The sequence below is a fragment of the Castanea sativa genome, chromosome 11, assembly GCF_040712315.1.
Source record: "Castanea sativa cultivar Marrone di Chiusa Pesio chromosome 11, ASM4071231v1".
Lineage (NCBI taxonomy): Eukaryota > Viridiplantae > Streptophyta > Magnoliopsida > Fagales > Fagaceae > Castanea > Castanea sativa.
The window spans coordinates 44848309-44868891 of NC_134023.1; the positions used below are offsets into that span (position 1 = coordinate 44848309).

A 20583-nucleotide genomic window follows, 5' to 3' on the forward strand; every position below is an offset into this window, starting at 1 on the left:
GGGGAAAGAAAAAAAAAAACAAATGTGGCACTACATGGCCACCTTTTTTTTTTTTTTTTTCTCCCCCTATTTCGGCAACCCCATTGCCCATTTTCCGTTTTTTTTTTTTTCCTTTCCCCCTTATTTCAGCAACCCCATTGCCAATTTTTTTTTTTTTTTTTTTCCTTTTCCCCCCTATTTCGGCAACCCCATTGCCATTTTTTTTTTTTTCCCTTTTCCCCCTATTTCGGCAACCCCATTGCCAATTTTCTTTTCTTTTCTTTTTTTTTCCTTTTCCCCCCTATTTCGGCAACCCCATTGCCATTTTTTTTTTTTTTTCCTTTCCCCCCTATTTCGGCAACCCCATTGCCAATTTTCTTTTTTTTTTTTTTTTTTTTTTTTTTCCTTTTTCCCCCCTATTTCGGCAACCCCATTGCCAATTTTCTTTTTTTTTTTCTTTTTTTTTTCCTTTTTCCCCCCTATTTCGGCAACCCCATTGCCAATTTTCTTTTTTCTTTTTTTTTTTTCCTTTCCCCCCTATTTCGGCAACCCCATTGCCAATTTTCCTTTTTTTTTTTTCCCTATTTCGGCAACCCCATTGCCATTTTTCTTTTTTCCCTATTTCGGCAACCCATTGCCAATTTTCCTTTTTTTTTTTCCCTATTCGGCAACCCCATTGCCAATTTTCCTTTTTTTTTTTTTCCTATTTCGGCACTACATGGCCACTTTTTTTTTTTTTTTTCTTTTTCTTTCCCCCCTATTTCGGCAATCCCATTGCTGTAATTCTCTTCTTTTTTTTTTTTTTCTTTTCCCTCCATTTTCGGCAATGGGATTGCCACAAACCTTTTTTATTTTTTCCTTTTGGCACTCACGCGCATGGGCACTCAGTGAAGCGGGCAGGGTTTGGGCAGAAGGAATTTCAACACCTTGTTGCCGAAATTCTCAAAATTTCTCTCTCCTCAGTTTGAATTTTCTCTCTCATACTTTTCTTCGAATTTCGGCAACACTGTTGCCGAAATTCACTCTCTCTCCTCATTTTCCCAAATAACTTCGAGCAGTGACTATAACCCCAAAAAACTTCATTTTTACCAATATTTACCCAAAAGACTCCTCATTTACGCCCTTGAGAAAATGTAAAACAATTTCCCGCACTATTTCACAACAAACCCTCAACGCTCCCTCCCCCCAAAACCTTGCTAATTGCTATCCTCACATCTCTCTTTTGCTTCTTTTCTCTACTTTCAGTTGCCGTTGCGTGGCTGGGGCTATAAATACAAGTTTGGTAGCCGTATGGGTCAATGATGGTAAGCTTTGATAGGTGTGGGAGTTGAATTTGCTAGACCTGGACAGATAATTTTGATATCGTGGACTTGTTTATATTTTTGTTTGTGTTCATTATGTTTCATACAAACCAAACACTTTCCGAAACATATTCCAAAATGCACCCATTCCTATGTAATTGTTTCGTTTAATATTATAATTAATAACATACTCTATTGCTTTACCAAAAGCTTTCTTTCTAATGAAAAGGTGTGGATAAAACTGTGAACTCAAAAACTCACGAAACATAGACTTAGCCCCTAAACAAATTTGACAAATTATCAAACTTTGTATAGAGCATCTACTATCAATTGATTGATGATGATATAAGAAAAGAGACTTATTGTTGGGGCATCATTTGTAGTACTGAATTAACGTGACAATCATTAATGTTCACCATAATTGCTGGTAATGTCTACAATAATTTTTGAGAAAAAAGCTTTAGAATACGATACCAAAAAGAGAGTAGTATCTTTGACCTTTTGACTTGCCCACCCTCCTCTCTAAAAAAGAAGAAAAGCATGACCCAGTTGCCCCTGTGTTGTCACAAATCCAAGACTTAAGTAATGGAAACTTGACCACGCGTGGGAAACCAACCCCAAAGACCTTAAGCAAGAGTTTGGCAAAAAAAAAAAATTTTAATATAATAATGGGGGTTCATTTCATATCACTCACTTTTAGTAGTCAATTCACGTAATAAAGGAAGAGATCTCGAGGGATACGATTTGGTATCAGCTATTGTTAATATGTGGAGAGCAAAGCTGATACTGGAGATGAGGTCGGGCTAGCTAGGTGCTGCTGCTGTGCTCAGAGAAACTGTTGGGTGGCTGCCTTTACGTCCTTGGCTGCTGCTGCAAAATGTAGTGCTGCTGCTTCTGCTGCATGCTGCTGCTGATTCTGCTGCATGATGATGTTATATACGTACGGCCATACGCCATCATCGAACCCATCTCTATCTCTCTCTTTGTCTGCACCCTCACATAATCTCACCTGTCAAGTAGCAACATTTCTCTCTTTGCTTTTCTAATGCTACCCCCTCACACTTCCCACTTCCCTTCTTTATTTAATTTTTTTAGTCTAATTTAAATAAATATGTGAATGAAATTTCTTTCTCAAAACTTAAACATAGATCTTTGCCTTTAGTTCATTAGAATTTTGTATTTTATAGAATGATTATCACATAAAAGGTATAAGATAAATCTAAAATTTTAAGTCTAATGATCAAGCACCTCGTCTGTTTTACCTTAATCAAAGCATAGATTTAAATTGTGTAAAACGTATTAGTATTAAAATTTGTGAGGCCATCAAGCATGGGCGTAGAAAATGGCTTGCTATGAAGATTTCACCTTTTTTTTATCCAAAAAAATACTTATTGAGGAACTTGCATAAGTTTATGCAAAATAGCTTAAGAGCAAAATTTTGCCTAATTAATATTAAAAACCACCTCATCAACTTTATGTAAAATTGTACAAAATTCATCCAAAGCTACAATAATTATACTAATTTACACTAAAACTATTCATTAGCATTTTAGTCCTTTATTCTTTTTCTTTTAAGAAGAAAAAAAAATGGAAATGGTAGTGTAGTTGTGGTATTTGAAAAGAGAGAAGGTATTAAAAAATTTTGATATTTTATTGAAATAGAGTTTAGAATATATGTTTGGTACACCATTTCAAACAATAATTTTTAATTTTTAAATAATATTACACATATTTTTATATAATATTTTAATCACCCTAACTTTCAAACATATTGTTAAATAATAAAACATATATACGAAATAACTAGCAGGGTGATTTAAAAACAAAAAAAAAAACTAGCAGGGTGATTTTGAAAAGTAGTTTTAAAAAAAATTAAAAAAAGAAGAAGTAGGAGAAGATAAAAGAAACATGAATTTTTGTGAGGTGACACAAGTGCTGACAATGGCTATGCCTTTTCTCAAGAGCATTGATTATTTCATTTATTTGATAGCCCCTAAACAATGGTTATGCACGGACTAGAATTACAAGCCGGGTTGTGGGAGTTACCATTTTAACATGTAGGATGAGGTTTCCGGCGAGGAATTCCTGACAGTTTCAATAAAATAGCAAAGAATTTTTTGGCCTAAAATATTTACTCAAGCATAAACTAAAGTTCCAATCTTTTTTCTCTAATAGAAATTAAAAAAGTGAGAGTTCCCTACCTAGAGCATTTCTAGTAGATTCTTCAAATTTTTGTACTGTTTGAAGAATCAACAGTGACATTTAGCTATTACCTACCCACTTTTTCAAATACATTTTCCAATAGATTATCTATCACATTCTTTATTTCATTTAAATATTATTTCTTCATTCATTCTTTATTCTTTTTTTAACAACTACTCATCTTTCAACATTTTTTTTATTCAATATCTGATTATTATAATAGAAAAAAAACATTTGAAGAATGAACAGTAGCCCATCATATTTGATGAGCTACTGTTCATTAGCAAAAAAAAAAAAATCATGTATAGAGAATCCATTGGAGACCATTTTTATGGTCTCATTCTCTATTATAGACAATATTTTACCTTTACCTATTATAGACAATATTTTACCTTTACTCTAAGAGCATCTCCAATGGTATAGCTAAAGGCAAAATATTGTCTATAATAGAGAATGAGACCATAAAAATGATCTCCAATAGCTTCTCTATACTTGGGTTTTTTTTTGCTCATGAACAGTAGCTCATCAAATTTGATGGGCTACTGTACATTAGCAATCCCATTTTTGGGATTAAAAAATTACACCGGTCCTTTATTATATCAATTCTTTCTCTCTCCTCCACATTTCTTTTTTCTCTCATTCTCTCCATTGCTTCTTCTTTTCTCTCATTCTCTCACAAAACAATTCTTGCTCTCATAAAACTGATATAAATTAAACAACAAATCTAAAATCAAAACAACAACAATAGCAGATCAACAACAACAACAACAACAAAAAATTAGAACAACAATAAAATATCAAGAAAAAAAATAGAAGCCGATTTGAATCATTCTCTCCATTTCTCACACAATCCAAATACAAAACAAAATCCAATTCTTAAAATAAAATTGAATAAGAACAAGCAAATATGAAAAAAAGAAAAAAAAAGCAAGTCGATCTGACCCAGCCTGGTGGTGGGGAGGAGGACGAGCGGCAGTGAGACGGTGGACATGGTAGTGCTGCATGGTGAACGCCGATCTCCACCGGCAAACGAGCAGCAATCTCTCTCTCTCTCTCTCTCTCTCTCTCTCTCTCTCTCTCTCTCTCTCTCTCTCTCTCTCTCTCTCTCTCTCTCTCTCTCTCTCTCTCTCTCTCTCTCTCTCTGATGTGTTGGAATGTTCTTGAGGTGTAAAAGAAAATAAAAGAAGTGGGGATAGAGATAGGAGTTGTGTGGAGGAGAAAAACAAGAAAAAAGAAAAAAAGAAATCAAATGTGTATAGATGAAAATGAAATGAAAGAAAGAAAAATAATATAAAAAATAAAAAAATCCTAAATGGAAAATACTACCACAATATTTTCACAATAAATTTTAAGTAACAGATTGTTATTAGTTAATATTGGCAAGTAAAAAAATAATTTCAGTGGTAAGTTCAAATTAGAACTAATAATAACTTTCCACATAAATTTTTTTTGAAAGTATTGCGTAAAATATTGTGAACATAATACTTCTTATTGAAAAATATAGTTGTTAAAAAAAAATAAATGATGATTAAAAAAAGAATAAACAATAAATGAAGAAATAATATTTAAATGAGATAGAGAATATGATAGATAATCTGTTGAAAAGTGTATTTGAAAAAGTTGATAGGTAATAGTTAAATGTCACTGTTCATTTTCCAAACAGTACAAAAATTTAAAGAATCAGCTAAAAATGCTCTCAGTACCCATGTTAAAAAAACAAAGTAAAAAATAAATTAGCTTCACTTTTAAAACAAGTCTGTGTTTGGAGAAGATTGAAATCCAACTTATTTTTAGTACCATAAAACTTATGTACAACTTTTTATATTTTACTTTTTTCTTAGGTAGAAATATATTTTTACTCGCTTATTATTTTAAGCAAAGATAAGGAAATGTATTTTCTTAACAAGCACCCGTCAGTGCTTGTTAAGATGCAAAATAAATAAATAAATATGAAAAAGACAAAAAAAAAATTGTCCAAAAAATTATAAAAAAAATTGTTGTTAACAGGCAATTGTTAATGCAACTATTTTTTCTATCTCTCTTTTTTTTTTTTTCTTTTTTTTTTTGTGTGTGTGTGTATAACGTCTACATCCGCAAGCATATTAATCTAAAGCTGTACATGCTAGTATAAAGAACAGAAAAAAGACAAATTTCAGCAAAAAAGAAAAATAAAAATGATAACTACATGTGAGAGATAAATTTCAACCATGAGGGCCATCTCTAGCAGAGCTGTACGAAATAGCATGTTTAAAGGAAATTTTGCATCCAGTTCTTACTATGGTGACAATGACATTCCAACTCTTGGCTCATCACCTAAATTATGGCAATTCTATATAATTAATGTAATTATAGAAATATTTGCTTTGTATTAGTAATAACACAATTTTTAAGAAGAATATTTAATTACTTTTTAAATTGTAGAAATTTGAAATTTGCTATGTTAAAAGGAAATAAAAAAATAAAGATATTTAAGTAAGTCAGAAGGAAAAATGTTTTCCATCAAGAATAACAAAATTATTTTTGTCGTAAGAGCATCATCATTGACTATGGAATATGCCAAATGTAAGGCTTATATCCCATTGAGTCTTATTTAAGCCCAGCACCGATTGTGGTAAACTATCATTATTGTAGAAAAAATACAATTGAGCTACAGTGCGGTTCTAAATGTAGAACCGCACTGTAGCTCCAATGGTATAAATTTTAATCTATTTTATTCTTCTTTTAATCTATTTTATCCATTCTTTTCTCTCTCTTTCTCTGTACGTCTTCTAGCTCTTCTCTCCCTTGTTCTTGTTCTTGGTCTGCCCTTTCTAGATCAGCATGGTAGGTTTCCAGATCGACGGTGGTGCAACGGCGTTTTTCCTTCTTCGGCAACTCTCTCTCTCTTTCATTTTTCCTTCTCCGCGTGGTGGGTTTCTAGATCGGCGGTGGTGGGTCTCTACTTTTTTCCTTCTCCGGCAACGGTCTCTCTTTCTTTCATTTTTCCTTCTCCACATGGGTCAACAAAATCAACTTCCCTTCCCAGCGGCGAATCCGCTTCCTTCGAACTTCAACAAAATCGAGCTGGGTTAGTGTTGGGTCATGTGGGTTGTGTGGGTCTGGTGGTGCAGCGGCGTGGGTTTGCTGGTGATGGCTCCGACGGGTTGCTATGTGAGTTTACTGGTGATGGCTCTAATGGGTTGCTGTGTTTGACCGTGGGTTGCTCTGTTTTTTTTTTTTGTATTGACGGTAGATTATGGGGTGCCAGTGGTGGAGGTGGTGTTAGTGTTGTAGTGCAGCGGTGGTGGTGATTGTATTGTATTGTAAATAAGGGTGATTGGGGGATATATTATTTAATTACGTAGATATATTATTTTAATAAGTAGAATAGAAAAATAAAAGTTTTGATGTTGGAAAATTATAAAATGGTATGATATAATTGATAAAGTGGATTTTTAAATGGTAAAATGTGATAGAATTAGAAAAAATAATGGGATGCTCTAATAGAACAAATTAAAGTCTTAAATCATTAATTTTAATGGTTCTTTGGCCTATTGACATATCCATCTCTATTTATTGTTGGAAAAATTATCTTATATACAATGTCTCCCTCACAAACATATGAGACCTATTAAACGTGAAAGTAACACTTCACTTTCTCCTATGACTATCGGATATACTTCATGGCTTCATGCCTGCATGTGAGTCTACACTCACATAGGAACAAAATCTTTGTCAACTAATAAAAATGCAACTAGCTAGTTGCATAGACAAACGTGTGCCCTGTCTACATATAGGTAGCTATATTCCAGCATTAATATGATATGAAGCTTGCAACTAATGTGGGCCATATTTACATATAGGTATGGAACCTATATTCTAGCCTTAATGCGATATGAAGCACAAGCATGGTATATTTTAGAATAATAATAGTTAAATAATTAAAGTCCATACTTCTTTTTAAAAATTTAATTTTTTTAAATAATCGGTAATTTATTATTATTATTATTTTTTAAAAAGTTTTAATTTATGGCGTTTATTTTTAATGATAATTTTTTATCATTAAATTAAGATATTAATTAGTTTTTTTACGTAGATGGAGATTGAACTCTAAATCATTGTTTTCAAATTCGAACCAGATTGAGAGGTTTGACCGGGAAAACCAAGACCTAGGATGAAAAGTGGGTTTTCAAGCATAGAGAACCGGAATTATTGTTAATTTTATGAACCCCTTAACTGGGGTTGGACCACACGGTTCATGCAGAACCGATGGCCTGAACCGTGAGGTTCAACCCCAGTTCTTTTTTTTTTTTTTTTTATTTTTATAAAAACAACTTAATACAATTCTATTATATTTAATTAAATTATCCATATCTTACAAGGAATATAAAAAAAATTATAATTAAAATCCTTTAAAGATATTCAACTTTACTTCAAAAATTAATAATAAATTTTAATGTTTTGATGGTTATTATTTTATTTTATTAACTTTATTATTTAATTATTAAATATATGCTTGAAAATCATTAAATTTTCCTCACATATATAGATATATTAGTCAATTTTGCTAGTTTTATAAATTTAATATCTATATTTAGGCTTAAATTAATTATTAAATTAAGTATGACGTTATCACGGTTCGACCTCAGTTCAACTTCGGTTCGACCTCAAAAACCTTGAACCTCCTCCTTTTATGGTTCAATGAATGATGCGAATTTCAAAACCATGCTCTAAATCTCTTATTTAACTATCAAAGACTTTACCAATTGAGCTAAATAAAACTCACTATTAATGTTAATGTTGTAATGTGTAAATTAAGCTAATTCCGGTTACACCCAATAATAATAATAATAATAATAATAATAATCATAAGAGAAAGGAAAAACCAAGAAAGAAAGAAGCCAACGGTAAACATGGGCTGGAGGTTTTTTCAAAGCCTACTGATCAAGATTGACTTTGCCTGGCTTATAATTGTAAGTGACTTTGAGCTCCCAGAGTTAGGAGAAATATGCAGTCATCTCATTTATTATACATTATCCGTTGGTTTTGGTATAGTGATAGAATTAATGATATGCACCATAAAAAAATTAAATAAAAGATTAATGATATGCCCATTGTTCGATGTTCATCAACCTACTATACCAGCTTTGTTCATTCACAGAACTAATAGCTCACCAATGCAAATTTGCCATGATCATCACCATTCAAGGTTCAACTAAACATTTGTAGTCTGCTCACTCTTAGCGCGATAGTTATTTTGTAAGTGTTAAGTGTTTGCGGAGTGTGGAGGCAAGGGTTAGAATTCAAGTTTTCAAGAAAAAACCTTACATACATATACACTTAAATTAGACAATAGTATAATTTATTTAAAAAAAAAAAACACGGAAAAAGATTTAATGCTCAAAATAGTATGAAAAGAAGTCAAAATTAAAGCACAACACAAGATTTTCATCACTATTTAACTTATTATACACAAGTATTTACTTTTTCTTCATCATGAATCTACCAATAATAATAATAATAATAAATCCTCCAAATCAAGAATCCAATTGATGAAGTCCTAGTTACACTTATTCCATCATATAATGGAATTTTGTTGTATTCGGGAACACGTTACCAAATATGTTGACTATGAGGTAAAACTTAGTGTAAATCTTTGAATTAATAAACAAAATTTTTTGTTCATCATGGTTGTCACGCTTCCTATGCCATGTAGCGTTTGACAGGGGTCTTTTTTTTTTTTTAATATAGGAAAGTGCTTGATAGTTGGCTTGCCATAAATTGAGAAATTTGTCCCTTATGTTGGAATGTCCTTGATCCCTGTCATTGAATATGTTATTGTCTCATTCATTAGCCATCAAATCATGCAAAGATGTTTCTCCAAAAAAAAAAAAAAAATCATGCAAAGATAATGCCTTAATAACAACCAACACAATGGATAGCCGCAAGAAGTAGCAAGTTTAAAGATTCATTTAAGTGCAATATAAATCTTCATGCCCACTGGCTTACAACCACTAACTTATATCAAAATACATTAGAAAAGCCTAAAGAGAGTTAAGGAATCCTAAAAGAATCCTAATTGATCGTGGTAGACATGAAATTAGATTTAAAAAAAGGGGTCATATTTGTTAATAGAAGAGTAACATTTGTTGTTATGTTTGATTTCTTCCCCATTATTTACTATTTAGGCATTCATGACACAATTACACACAAATGTGTGCTAATATACAATAATTTTAAAAAGATCAAGGAGCACTTTTGGTCTTTCAAATTTAGAGCTGTTTTCATTTTTACAATTTATGTTTCAAAAGTTTAATTTTGGCACTTCATATTTGATTCCATTTTTACATTGACTATATTATCCATTTATGTTAGTCATATGGTTTTTAAGTGATATTAATATTTAACTATTCCATGAAGTAGTAGCTTTAAAATGTTGTGGAATGCAAGAATTTTATTCTTATAATTATAAAACCATATTATGCATGATCAAATTACTGATGAAAATGGATGGCAATAACAATATAAAAACAAAATCAATCGTGAAATGTCCAAATAAATATTATGAAATATAAATTGTCAAAATGAAATAACCCAAAACTTGAAAGGCTAAAAGTATACTTTAATTTTTTGAAAAGAAACATTCTCAAACCATATGAGATTTTGTTTATATAGCAATAAAATTTATAGTATTCACTTCTGTTGTGGGTTTAAAATATCTTTATAAGATTGAGTTTGTTGCATGCGAACCATCATGATATTGAGTTTCTTTTTTTTTTTTTTGGTTGTAGGATTTGAACATATTGAGTCAATATAGTAATTACTTTATTTTTGGTGTAGGGGCACAATTTAATTTAAAATCACATCTTATAAGTGATTTTATCCATTAAACCAATTTTTTTGTGATTTTTTTTTTCAGAATAACATTTTTTTTTTGGTCAATTGAACCAACAACCATATTGAGAATTTAATCATTAGTATTAGTGGTGCTAAAAAGTCATATTACTATTTTTAGCACCACTAATACCAAAAGCATGCTACAATGGTGGAGGGAAAGCCAAAAATTTTGGCTTTTGAACTACGGCGCACAGCTATAACTAAGAAGGTAAATTTTTTTTTTTATTAAAACTTATATTATTTTATTGTGTTGGTGATGGTGGTTGTTGTTTATTATAGTAAATATATTATTTTATTGTATTATTTTATTGTGTAAAAAGCTAAAATAAAATCACTAATATTTGGTGTTTTCTAAAGTAGAGTGGTAAAACAAATAAAATAGCTTTTTGTGGTACTAAATTTCTAAATTTATGGCTTTACTAACTATGCTTAGAGTAGAGATCCTTCTTCATTTTTTGGGTAAGTATTCTTTGCCTCCAAAATTTATAAATAGGTCAGAATCTTGCTTTCACTCTTACAAAGTCTTCATTATGCAATCGTGCCACAATTTTTTGTGAATATTTTTTCTGAATAATATCTATTTCTTTTTTTTTTCTTTAAATATTTAACCTACCACCATATAAAGAATTTAAACCATACGAGTAAAAGATTCTTCTGCATTTTTTGGGCAAGTATTCTTAGCCTTCAAAAATCATTGTATAGGTCAGAGAAACTTGCTGTCACTCTTACAAAGTCTTCAATATGCAATCATGCCACTTTTACAAAGTCCACGTTTGAAGCTTACTGCAATAACAATAACAATAACAATAACAATAACCATAGAATTTAACAAGGCATTGATTCTTGTATGCCATTTGAGTCATTGACAAATATGATCCATCAAAACCCTTGTTTTTCGGTAAAAGAATATGCAATAACAATAATCTCTGGTTTTATATTTGAGGATGATATGGGCACATCCTAGAAAGCATTATGGGTAAAACTGGCATGACGATATTCAAAAAATAGTCATTTTCAAAGCTCCATTCCAGCTTGCATCCTTTTTTTACCGTTTTCTACCGAGAAATGAGAAAAGTCACTACTTCCTGTCTTGTCATGTAGCACTTAGCACAGCCACAGAGTGAGAGAGAGAGAGAGAGAGAGAGAGAGAGCCAATTAGCCAACAATTCCATTTCATAAAAGAAGCATTTGGTTAGGGTTTTCGGGACATGGGATCTCTCAGTACACAGAGCAATAGAGAGTAGAAAGGGAAACCGAAACACATTTATATATTACTTTAAATCTGCTTCTCTACTTTATATTTATTAGTATCTTAGTACCAATGTCTTTGCTTATAATAAATTAGTCAATTTAGTGCAAAATTGTGAAAATACTATTCAATCAAATACTAGTAGTACTTTTCTCCCCAAAAAAAAAAAAAAATACTAGTAGTACTGTCCAACACCACACACCCTCTTCTTTTAAATGAGGCCAACCCATCCTATCTCTCTTTCTCTCTTTCATTGGTAACAGTAATACTGCTCTGGTCTCTCAATTTGCCAGGCGCCGTTTCTCTTTTCTTGCACTTCTCTCTCTCTCTCTCTCTCTCTCTCTCTCTGATAATGGCTACTCCACCAATATCTTCTTGAAACGAAGCCCTGTCAAAAAAAAAACCACTCCCTACCTCTCTCTTTTTAAATTGAAACCAATACAACTGGAAGAAAAACATGGTGGGTCATAATTTCTCCCTCTCTCTCTGTCTCTCTCTCTCTCTCTGTCTCTCTCTTTTAGGTTTGGTTTTATTTTTTTCTTTGTTGTAAAGAGTAATTGAACTTTGGTTGCTATACCTGTGGTTTTTTCACAGTTCGTTGCTTCAAATATTTTACCACGGTGGCTTGAGGTGCTCCTCACTGAGAAGTTCTACAACGCTTGCATAATTCATGAAGAGGCTAAGAAGAATGAAAAGAACGTTTATTGCTTGGACTGTTGCATCAGTCTTTGCCCTCACTGCTTGTCCCCTCACCACTCTCATCGACTCTTGCAGGTCTTTCCTACAAAATAACTTCTTCTCTTTGAAACTTCTCAACTGGTTTTTTTTTTTAATTAAAAAAGACCTTGCTTTGTGCATACATGTCTGATTTTAATCCTTAATTGTGTTGTCTTTCAGATAAGAAGGTATGTGTATCACGATGTTATAAGGTTGGATGATGCTGCTAAGTTGATAGACTGTACCTCTGTTCAGGTAAGTAAAATTCTTGAAAGCAAAAAAAATCATGGTCCACAACTTAAATATTATACGATGTTAAAAAAAAAAAAAAAGTAAAGAAGACACATGATTTAGATAGAAGTAAAAAACCTAAGAAATTTTACATGTTTGAATTTCTTTTGATATGTCTTTTTCCTCTTCTCCTCCTAGTCCTAGAGTTGCTCAGAGAAGACTGACTTTATTTGGACTAGAATTTGAGAATTGAAGATGAGAGAGGAACCCCATGTTTAAAGCTGTCATCTTTTTCCCAATTTACCAGATGGTTTTTCCCCCTAGTCTCTTTCCTTGCACTATTGCCTTTTTGTGAAGAAAGTTTCAAAGCTTTGAAATATGAACAACAACACACTCATAAATTTATGGTTTTGTGTACTGAATTAAACATCTTTTGCCCTGGTTTACATGATTTTCTAGAAAGTACTAGTACTAATTAAAAGTCTTTAACTTTTCTCTCTCTACAGTCATACACAACAAACAGTGCAAAAGTAGTGTTTTTGCACCACAGGCCACAGACTAGGAACTTCAGGGGCTCCGGCAATTTTTGCAGCACCTGTGACAGAAGCCTGCAAGAACCATACCTCTTCTGCTCTCTCTCCTGCAAGGTTAATTAGTCCCTCTCTTGCATGCCTTAAAGTTCAAAATTCTCACTCAGCCAAAACAAAACGAAAAAAAAAAGCTAAAAATTCTCTCTCATTCTCAGAGTGTATTTGACTTCTCAATTCTCTTCCCTCGTCTACATTTCACACTCGTACTCAATTCTTTTTCACTTTCACATTTTAAAATTTTCATCTTTGCTAATTTTCGAAGTCTACCATGCAGACTCTAAAATTTGAATTTTCCTACACAAAAAAATGAAAAATTCTCAATTTTGACACTCACCCATTTCATATTTCCACCTTTTCTCACTTGGGTTTCTCTTATTTTTTGTTGTTTTCTCAGATTGATTATCTCATTAGGACAACAGGTGGGATTTCAAAGTACTTGTTAGAATGCAATTTCATGTCCTTGCCTGAACCGGGTTCAGACGACGGTTTAATGACCCCTGACTCCATTCTTGAACCGGACGGTTCTAGCCGGACCTCTTCTGGTTCAGGTGGCTATGGCGGTGGTAGTGGCACTGTGGAGTGTAGGACTCTTGCTTGCACCGCCACAACCGAGATTGTGAGGAAGAAAAGGAGTAGCTTATCGGCGTGTCGGCCGGTTTGTTCACAAGTGTCCGAAATTTCGGCTATGAACCGACGAAAAGGAACACCACAAAGAGCCCCACTTTATTGAAATGAATTATAACTTTACTGTAAGGATTGGCAATGAGTTATGGACTAATGAGAAAAGGAGAGAGAAAAGGGGGTTTGGGATATTTTTTTTTTAACTTTTTTAACTATGAGGTTAATTTGGGGTTAAAGGGTAAAAAAATCTCCCAATTTTGTTGATGACTTTCTCTATATAGGTTGGGACTCATTGTCTTCAAATTGTTTTTTTTTTAACCTCCCTTTCCTTTTTACAAGGTCATAGAGACTTTCATAGTAAAAATTACTGACAAAAGTTTCTTGTTTTATATTTTGCTATTCCCCTATATCTGGGTTAATATGATTATTAATTTTACTTTATTGTAATTATGTGTGTTCTATTGTTTTGTTTTCTAGCTTAAATTTCTCAAAATGGTTGGTTTGGAAGTTTAGTGTCAATTATTGACCATTGTGTATTGGAAATGATGAGTTTGAGAATGGCAATCGTTCAAAATGCTTGGCTTTTTGTTGTCACCAGCTCTTTAAATTAGGAGTGTGTACTCCTAATGCAGCCAAAAATTCTTGACATTATATTTAATGGGTAAAGTGGAATTAATATAATTAATAAGTCAAACGTCATCAATTTTTCCTGAACTAAAAATATTGAACAGTTCCTAAAATAATATCTTGGTGTTTCCTAGTTCTCTTTTATCATAGGTTTTTTTTTTTTTTGAGAAATTTATCATATTAGCTTACAGGAGAATAAAAAGAAAAAAATTTGTAGATTTTTTTTCTCTCTAGAAACAAAAATATTAGAAACCTGTGGCAAGTTGGAGGGGGAAACCAATGCCCTATAGTTAATAAATAAAGCCTTAAACCAATGCCATATAGTTAATAATTAATTTATTCCTGAACACTAAAAATAATACTCTGCCATAATAATTAATATATATATCTTTAAAAATTAATTTTGTTATTCGTAAATATATACAAAATTGTTTGTTATTGAAATGTAAATAAATTAATTAATAAAGTCTTAATACCGGTATGCGGTATGAAAAACAAACATGCATGCCCTAAGCTAATATACTTATATTTTTTGGGGTAAAAAAAGCTATTATACTTTACCAACTTGGCAGAGATAATAAACAAACTCGGAACCGTCTGGGAAATTACTTAATCAAGTTTAAATACTAAAAAAAAGCTCAGTCTTAAAGCTTGAGTTCAACTCGACTTTAAGAATAAAGTGAACTAACCTATCTTGACTTGATTAAATAGTGTGTTTGAATGAGTTTATTCTTATTGATTTATTTTATAATTTAAAAATAAATTATACTACTATATAAACATAATTATTCTTCAAAAAAATAAATGTTTAAAAAAGTTTGGCTTGTTTGGTTTCAAAAAGTGATTTATCTACTTTTCATTTTTTTTATTCTATATTCAAATCCTAAATTAGAATATAGAAAAAAAAACATCTATTTTTATATTTGGTAGTGTTTTGTGAGTTGTTTTGAATATATAATTTAGATATAGAATACATCATACTCGGATTTGGTCATTGTTTTTTATTAATTTTTTTTTCTTTCACTTACATTCATCACATCACTAAAAGAAAGTAACTTTTTTTTTCTCATAATAATTAAAAATGTCACTATTCATATTCATAGAAAATGAAAACATTGAAAAGTTATATTCACCTTTTGTATTCAAGTCCAATTTTTAGGATACTAAAAATGAAAATAGAATAGTCTCAAACCAATTTTTTTAGTGATGAACCCACTAAAAGCCGAAAATAAAAACAAAATAGGTGTTTTTTTTTTCCTTTTTCAGCTAACCAAATGGGGCTTAATATCTAACAAATACAAAAACCGACAACGTATTCTATTTGTCTCTTTCCTCTTCTTTTTCCTACTTCCCTAGGGCATCATGAATTGATAGCGACAAAAATCCAAACCAAATTGCTTCAATTATTTACTGTTTTCCCTCCCAAGGTCTCTCTTCATTTGAGAAGTGTGATGAGTGATAACTTTGTCTAATATTTATATTTTTAAATTTCATCTTCTGGGGAAACTGTACCATCATTCTTCTTTTTATTTGAGTTGGCCCTTCTTTGTGCAATTGCAAAGAGATTTCTCTTTCTCAACTTAATTTTTTATTAGTTGGGATTACTACTATTTAGCAATTCTAAGTTTACCTATTTTTTAATCCCCCTCTCTTTACAAAATTTTGGGGTATATCCTTTTTTTTTTTTTCCTTGTAAATGTTTGGAGCCCATGTGTTTGCATTTCCTCCTACATTTATGCTATGTTTTATTTATAAAATTCTAATTCCTTTAAGATGTATTCGTGTTGCTTCTAATTCTGCAAAAGATAATATATCACTACTTAGTTAAAAGAATGCTCATATTTTCTTTTTTTTCACTGTATAACGTGTCGTTGATAAATAAAATCCTATATCAATTTTTTTTTTTTTAAATTTTTGATGAAATCATCCTTTTATTTTTAGTTAAATTGATAAAATTTAAGTTTTACTCGAATGGGTGAAAGAAGATTTGAACTCAAATTTTCTTCATCAAAGAATTGAAAAATATCATTAAAGCGCAAGATATGCCTTACTCCTAAGTTAAAAGTAACCTAACCACTAGATATATGTCTTACACTCTTACTCCCACGTCCTATCTTACCATTACTCTCCAAATTTCATAAGTAGATAGAGATAGAAAACTACTCTCCTTTTTACAGTCCTATTCCTACTCCCATTAATGTTAGATTGTACGTGGAGTATTGAATTATTAATATCACTTACCCCTAAATTATACATTAGGAGACTTTCAACCACTTTTGGTAAGAGCTGAAGAGTTTTTTTTTTTTGCCCCCTTGGTATATGCTTGTACTCACAGTAGAACATAACTCATTTTATCATTATTAGTCTCATAAAGTCATAATTGATCTTGAAACATAACTCATTTTATCATTATTTTCTTATAATTGATCTAGGAACATTACTCATTTTTTGATTATTAGTGTCATAATTGTTGTTTCATTAACTAATGAGAAGTGTTGTGTTCATAATATTTTCACAACAAATATTAGATGGTAGATTGTTACTAGTTTTAATCTAAACTCATCACTGAAGTTACTTTTTGCCCACTAGAAGTAACAATTTGTTACTTAGGATTTGTTATGAAAATGTTGTGAATGTACTATTTTTCCTAACGAGTGCATGAATTCTTTTAAAAGAAATGCTATGTTCACGACACTTTCACAACAAATCATAAGTAGCAGGTTATTACAGATTGTTATTTATAAATAAAAAAGTAATTTTAGTGATATATTTAAATTAGAACCAATAACTTATCACCTATGATTTGTTGTGAAAATATTATAAAAGTGTTGTGAATTTTCCTATTTCCAGATATATTCAAATCATGAATTTTCCCCCTGCTATTATTCAATAAATAAAAAAAGTTTGTGTCATGTTCAAGTTTTAAGATGCAGTTTGAAAGGTGCAACTTCATAGGGTCTTTAAGGGGTCGTTTCTTCCTATTAATTTATGAATTAAGTCAATGCATTTTTTCAGATACAGTTTTTTATAATTCCATGTCTTTTAGTTTTAAATAGAGCTTAGTTAAAAAAAATCCAACTTATATATTTTTAACTCGACAAAATAAAAACTATATCAAACACATATCAAACGAGATGGTCTTTATTTTTCTCTAGAAAATTCTTTGTTGTAGTTGCCCTTCATTTATCACATTGTTTGCATGTGTTTCTGCAGAGCCAAATTCATAGCTTTTCCACAAACCTTTACTGTTTAGAAATTATGTTTGCTCCGAACTACCAAACCCACTCCAATCAACAATAAGTGAATTGTAACTTGGCCCACTATACCAGTCCAGAACTGAACAAATGATATGGGGGGGGCAAGATGATTATTTTTAGATTTGGTGGGGTTTTGTATCACCCTGGGTTTCAGAAACTCATATATATATATATATATATATATATATATATTCCTTTGAGATATGCTTTTTCTCTTGGGGGATTTTAGATACATTATACTCCAAATTCAAGCTAACTTTCATCCAACGTGATACGAAAACTAATTAAAAGTGCCCCAATGGTTAGTGCCACTGTTTCTACTTTCAATTTCAAAACGTGATTTTTTTTTGGGGGTTAAATTTTCCAATCATGCTTTCGGCTTAGTAAACGTGATTTTTCTTCGGAGTAACAATCCTAAATTGTAACAAAATGCAAAATAAAATCATCACTTATCTTTATAGGGTTATGTTAATAGGTGCCCTTAAAAAACTGTTAACAAAATTAATTATTTGATCATTTTTTCATCAAATATTTTTAAAAATGGTTCATAATCCAATGCCTTTAGGGCATTCTCTAACATTTTTTTTATATCACATAGTTTTAAAAAGTTGAACCAAATTTACCATAGATCTCATAGATTCACTAGAGAATAATTAGACGTTCGAAGAGTTCTGGACATTTGATATTTTTTTTAAATGCAAATTTCATTAATATACTCTAAGATTTAGGCTAATATTAACTAGGTCAAAAGCTTTTCAAAATTGACTAATTTAGTCCCTAAAGCCAACTTAGTTCCTAAATACTATTAAGCCGGTTAGTTATTTTTTCTCAACGGTCTTAAAGACTAAATTGATTTTAGAGACCAAATTAATCAGTTTTGAAAAATCATGAACTTAATTGACATTAACCCAAATCTCAAAATATGTTAAATGAAATTTACCCTAAAAAAAATTTGAAATATAAAATCTTTTGATAGAAAAAGAACTCAAGAGTAAAATGGTTGTAGAAATCATGAAGTTGATTGGTATCTTCTACCAAACAAGAAGGCAATTCGAAGGATGAAATTCAAATTGCTCATCATATAAAAGCTGAAAAAAAAAATTAAGAAAAACAACAAAAACATTTTGTATGGTTGTGGAGTAAAAAACTAAAAAATTGGAGCAGTGAATGGCCCCAATGACCAATTAGTACCATTTGGATTCTGACGTCGCAGTTGAGAGCTTTGAGCAATTCTTCTTTCTTTTCTCTACCCACCTGGTACAAGGACAAGTGTCTGTGTGTGTGTGTTGTGTAGTATTTAATGGTCCTCTCTGGGTATCTGCCACGTGTCAGTACAGTTACCACACTTGCCTTCTTCATGTTCATGTTCATGCCTTTTCCCAGACACATTGATATCCTCCAATTTTGTTTTTTTAGCCATCAGGCCAATCACTTTACACACCATCCTATTCATATCTTTGTTTTTGCAAAATATTTCTCTTAAATATTGTTTAAAAAATATTTGCAAGTTTCAAAATAATGAAAAGTTAAATTGAATTTAAAAAAAAAAAACAAAGTGTTTAAATTATCTGACTATTTTTTTGAGCAATAAATTCAAACTTATAAATTCTTGGGTATTATAAAATCTTAGAAACCTTTAAGAAAACTTAAATTGAAAATTTAAAGACAAATTAGACAATCAATTTGAGCAAAAAATGTTGGAGGGTGGAAATGTATTTTAGTCAGTCTTTAGCTATGACATAAGTACATGCCATATTTGAATCAGAAAAATGTCAAATATTGAAATTACTGATTTTCAAAAAGAAAATATTCTTTAGAAAACATAATCGTATTTATATTTTTTATATTGTTAAATTATTTATACTAAGAATTTCAAGTAATTATACCATATTTTTTGGATTATTTGGGAGTCTCAACGGAAAAAATATACATAGTAATTTAGGAATTTACATGAAAGCTTAAATTGAAATATTTGAAAAACAAAAATAAAAAAATAAAAAAAATTCAATGATTGGTCAGTGATCAATTTGTGGAGGGAGACAAAAGGCAAAGAGAGAAACCATTGTCGTCACAGGTTATTTCTTTTTTGTACTAGTTGTACGCAACAATACATCTCCCAAAATATTTTTCTTTGTCTTGGGTTTCCAAGGGCCGTTTGGTAGTTAATGTTATTCTGTTTGTATTTTTTAAAAATAAGTGTGGGAGAAAAAAATATGTAAAGATATGTGTAATATTGTTTAAATACTGAAAACCTGTTGCTCAAATACCCTATCAAACAACCCCCATTATCCTAAACACCAAAAAATTGCTTTCCGCTGAAGTATAATAATAAAACTTACAAATGTCTAAATTTTATAGTATGTGGTATATAGACTATAGAAACTTAGAGAGTAAAGTCACTTTAAAAATGCATTCTTATCGATTTTAGATGTTGCTGTAGCATCCAACCCATAATTTGTGCTTCCTCTACATAGCTTTAAATTTGAGTAATATAATCCTTCTTCTATATAGCTTATGTTTGGGTGTCCCTAACATAAGAATAGGAAACGAATTAATGGTATCATCCAATTAGATGCATAAAGCCATAGAGTCATGTTGGATTTGGCTTGTAAATAATTTAGGACAAAATTTAGGTACATTATCTTAACTGTAATTTCTTAGGTTGTTCAATTAAATTATTTATACATGGTCAATTTATCCATGTGAGCACAAATTGTGTGAACTCATCTTTTAACTCTATCAATTTTTTTATTTATTTTTTTATTTTTTTATTTTTTATTTATTGAAAAGAGAAACGAACCTAGCAACTGTCTTCCTACAATCTTTTCTCCTCCTCACCGTTGATATTCTTTATCTCGTCGATATTTTGGCACCCAAAATTTCTAGTATATTAAAAGTTTAATTAAAAAAAAAAGGCAAAACCCAAACATATA

General features: G+C 31.0%; 1 protein-coding gene across 1 annotated transcript; it reads left to right on the forward strand.

Moving 5' to 3' along the window:
• Positions 1-11833: 11833 nt before the first annotated feature.
• Positions 11834-14211, forward strand: LOC142617493 (protein RGF1 INDUCIBLE TRANSCRIPTION FACTOR 1). Its single transcript, XM_075790376.1, has 5 exons — positions 11834-12067; positions 12202-12381; positions 12505-12579; positions 13062-13202; positions 13540-14211. The coding sequence occupies exons 1-5, from the start codon at positions 12065-12067 to the stop codon at positions 13873-13875; spliced, it is 735 nt and encodes a 244-aa protein (XP_075646491.1). The 5' UTR covers positions 11834-12064; the 3' UTR covers positions 13876-14211.
• Positions 14212-20583: the final 6372 nt, after the last annotated feature.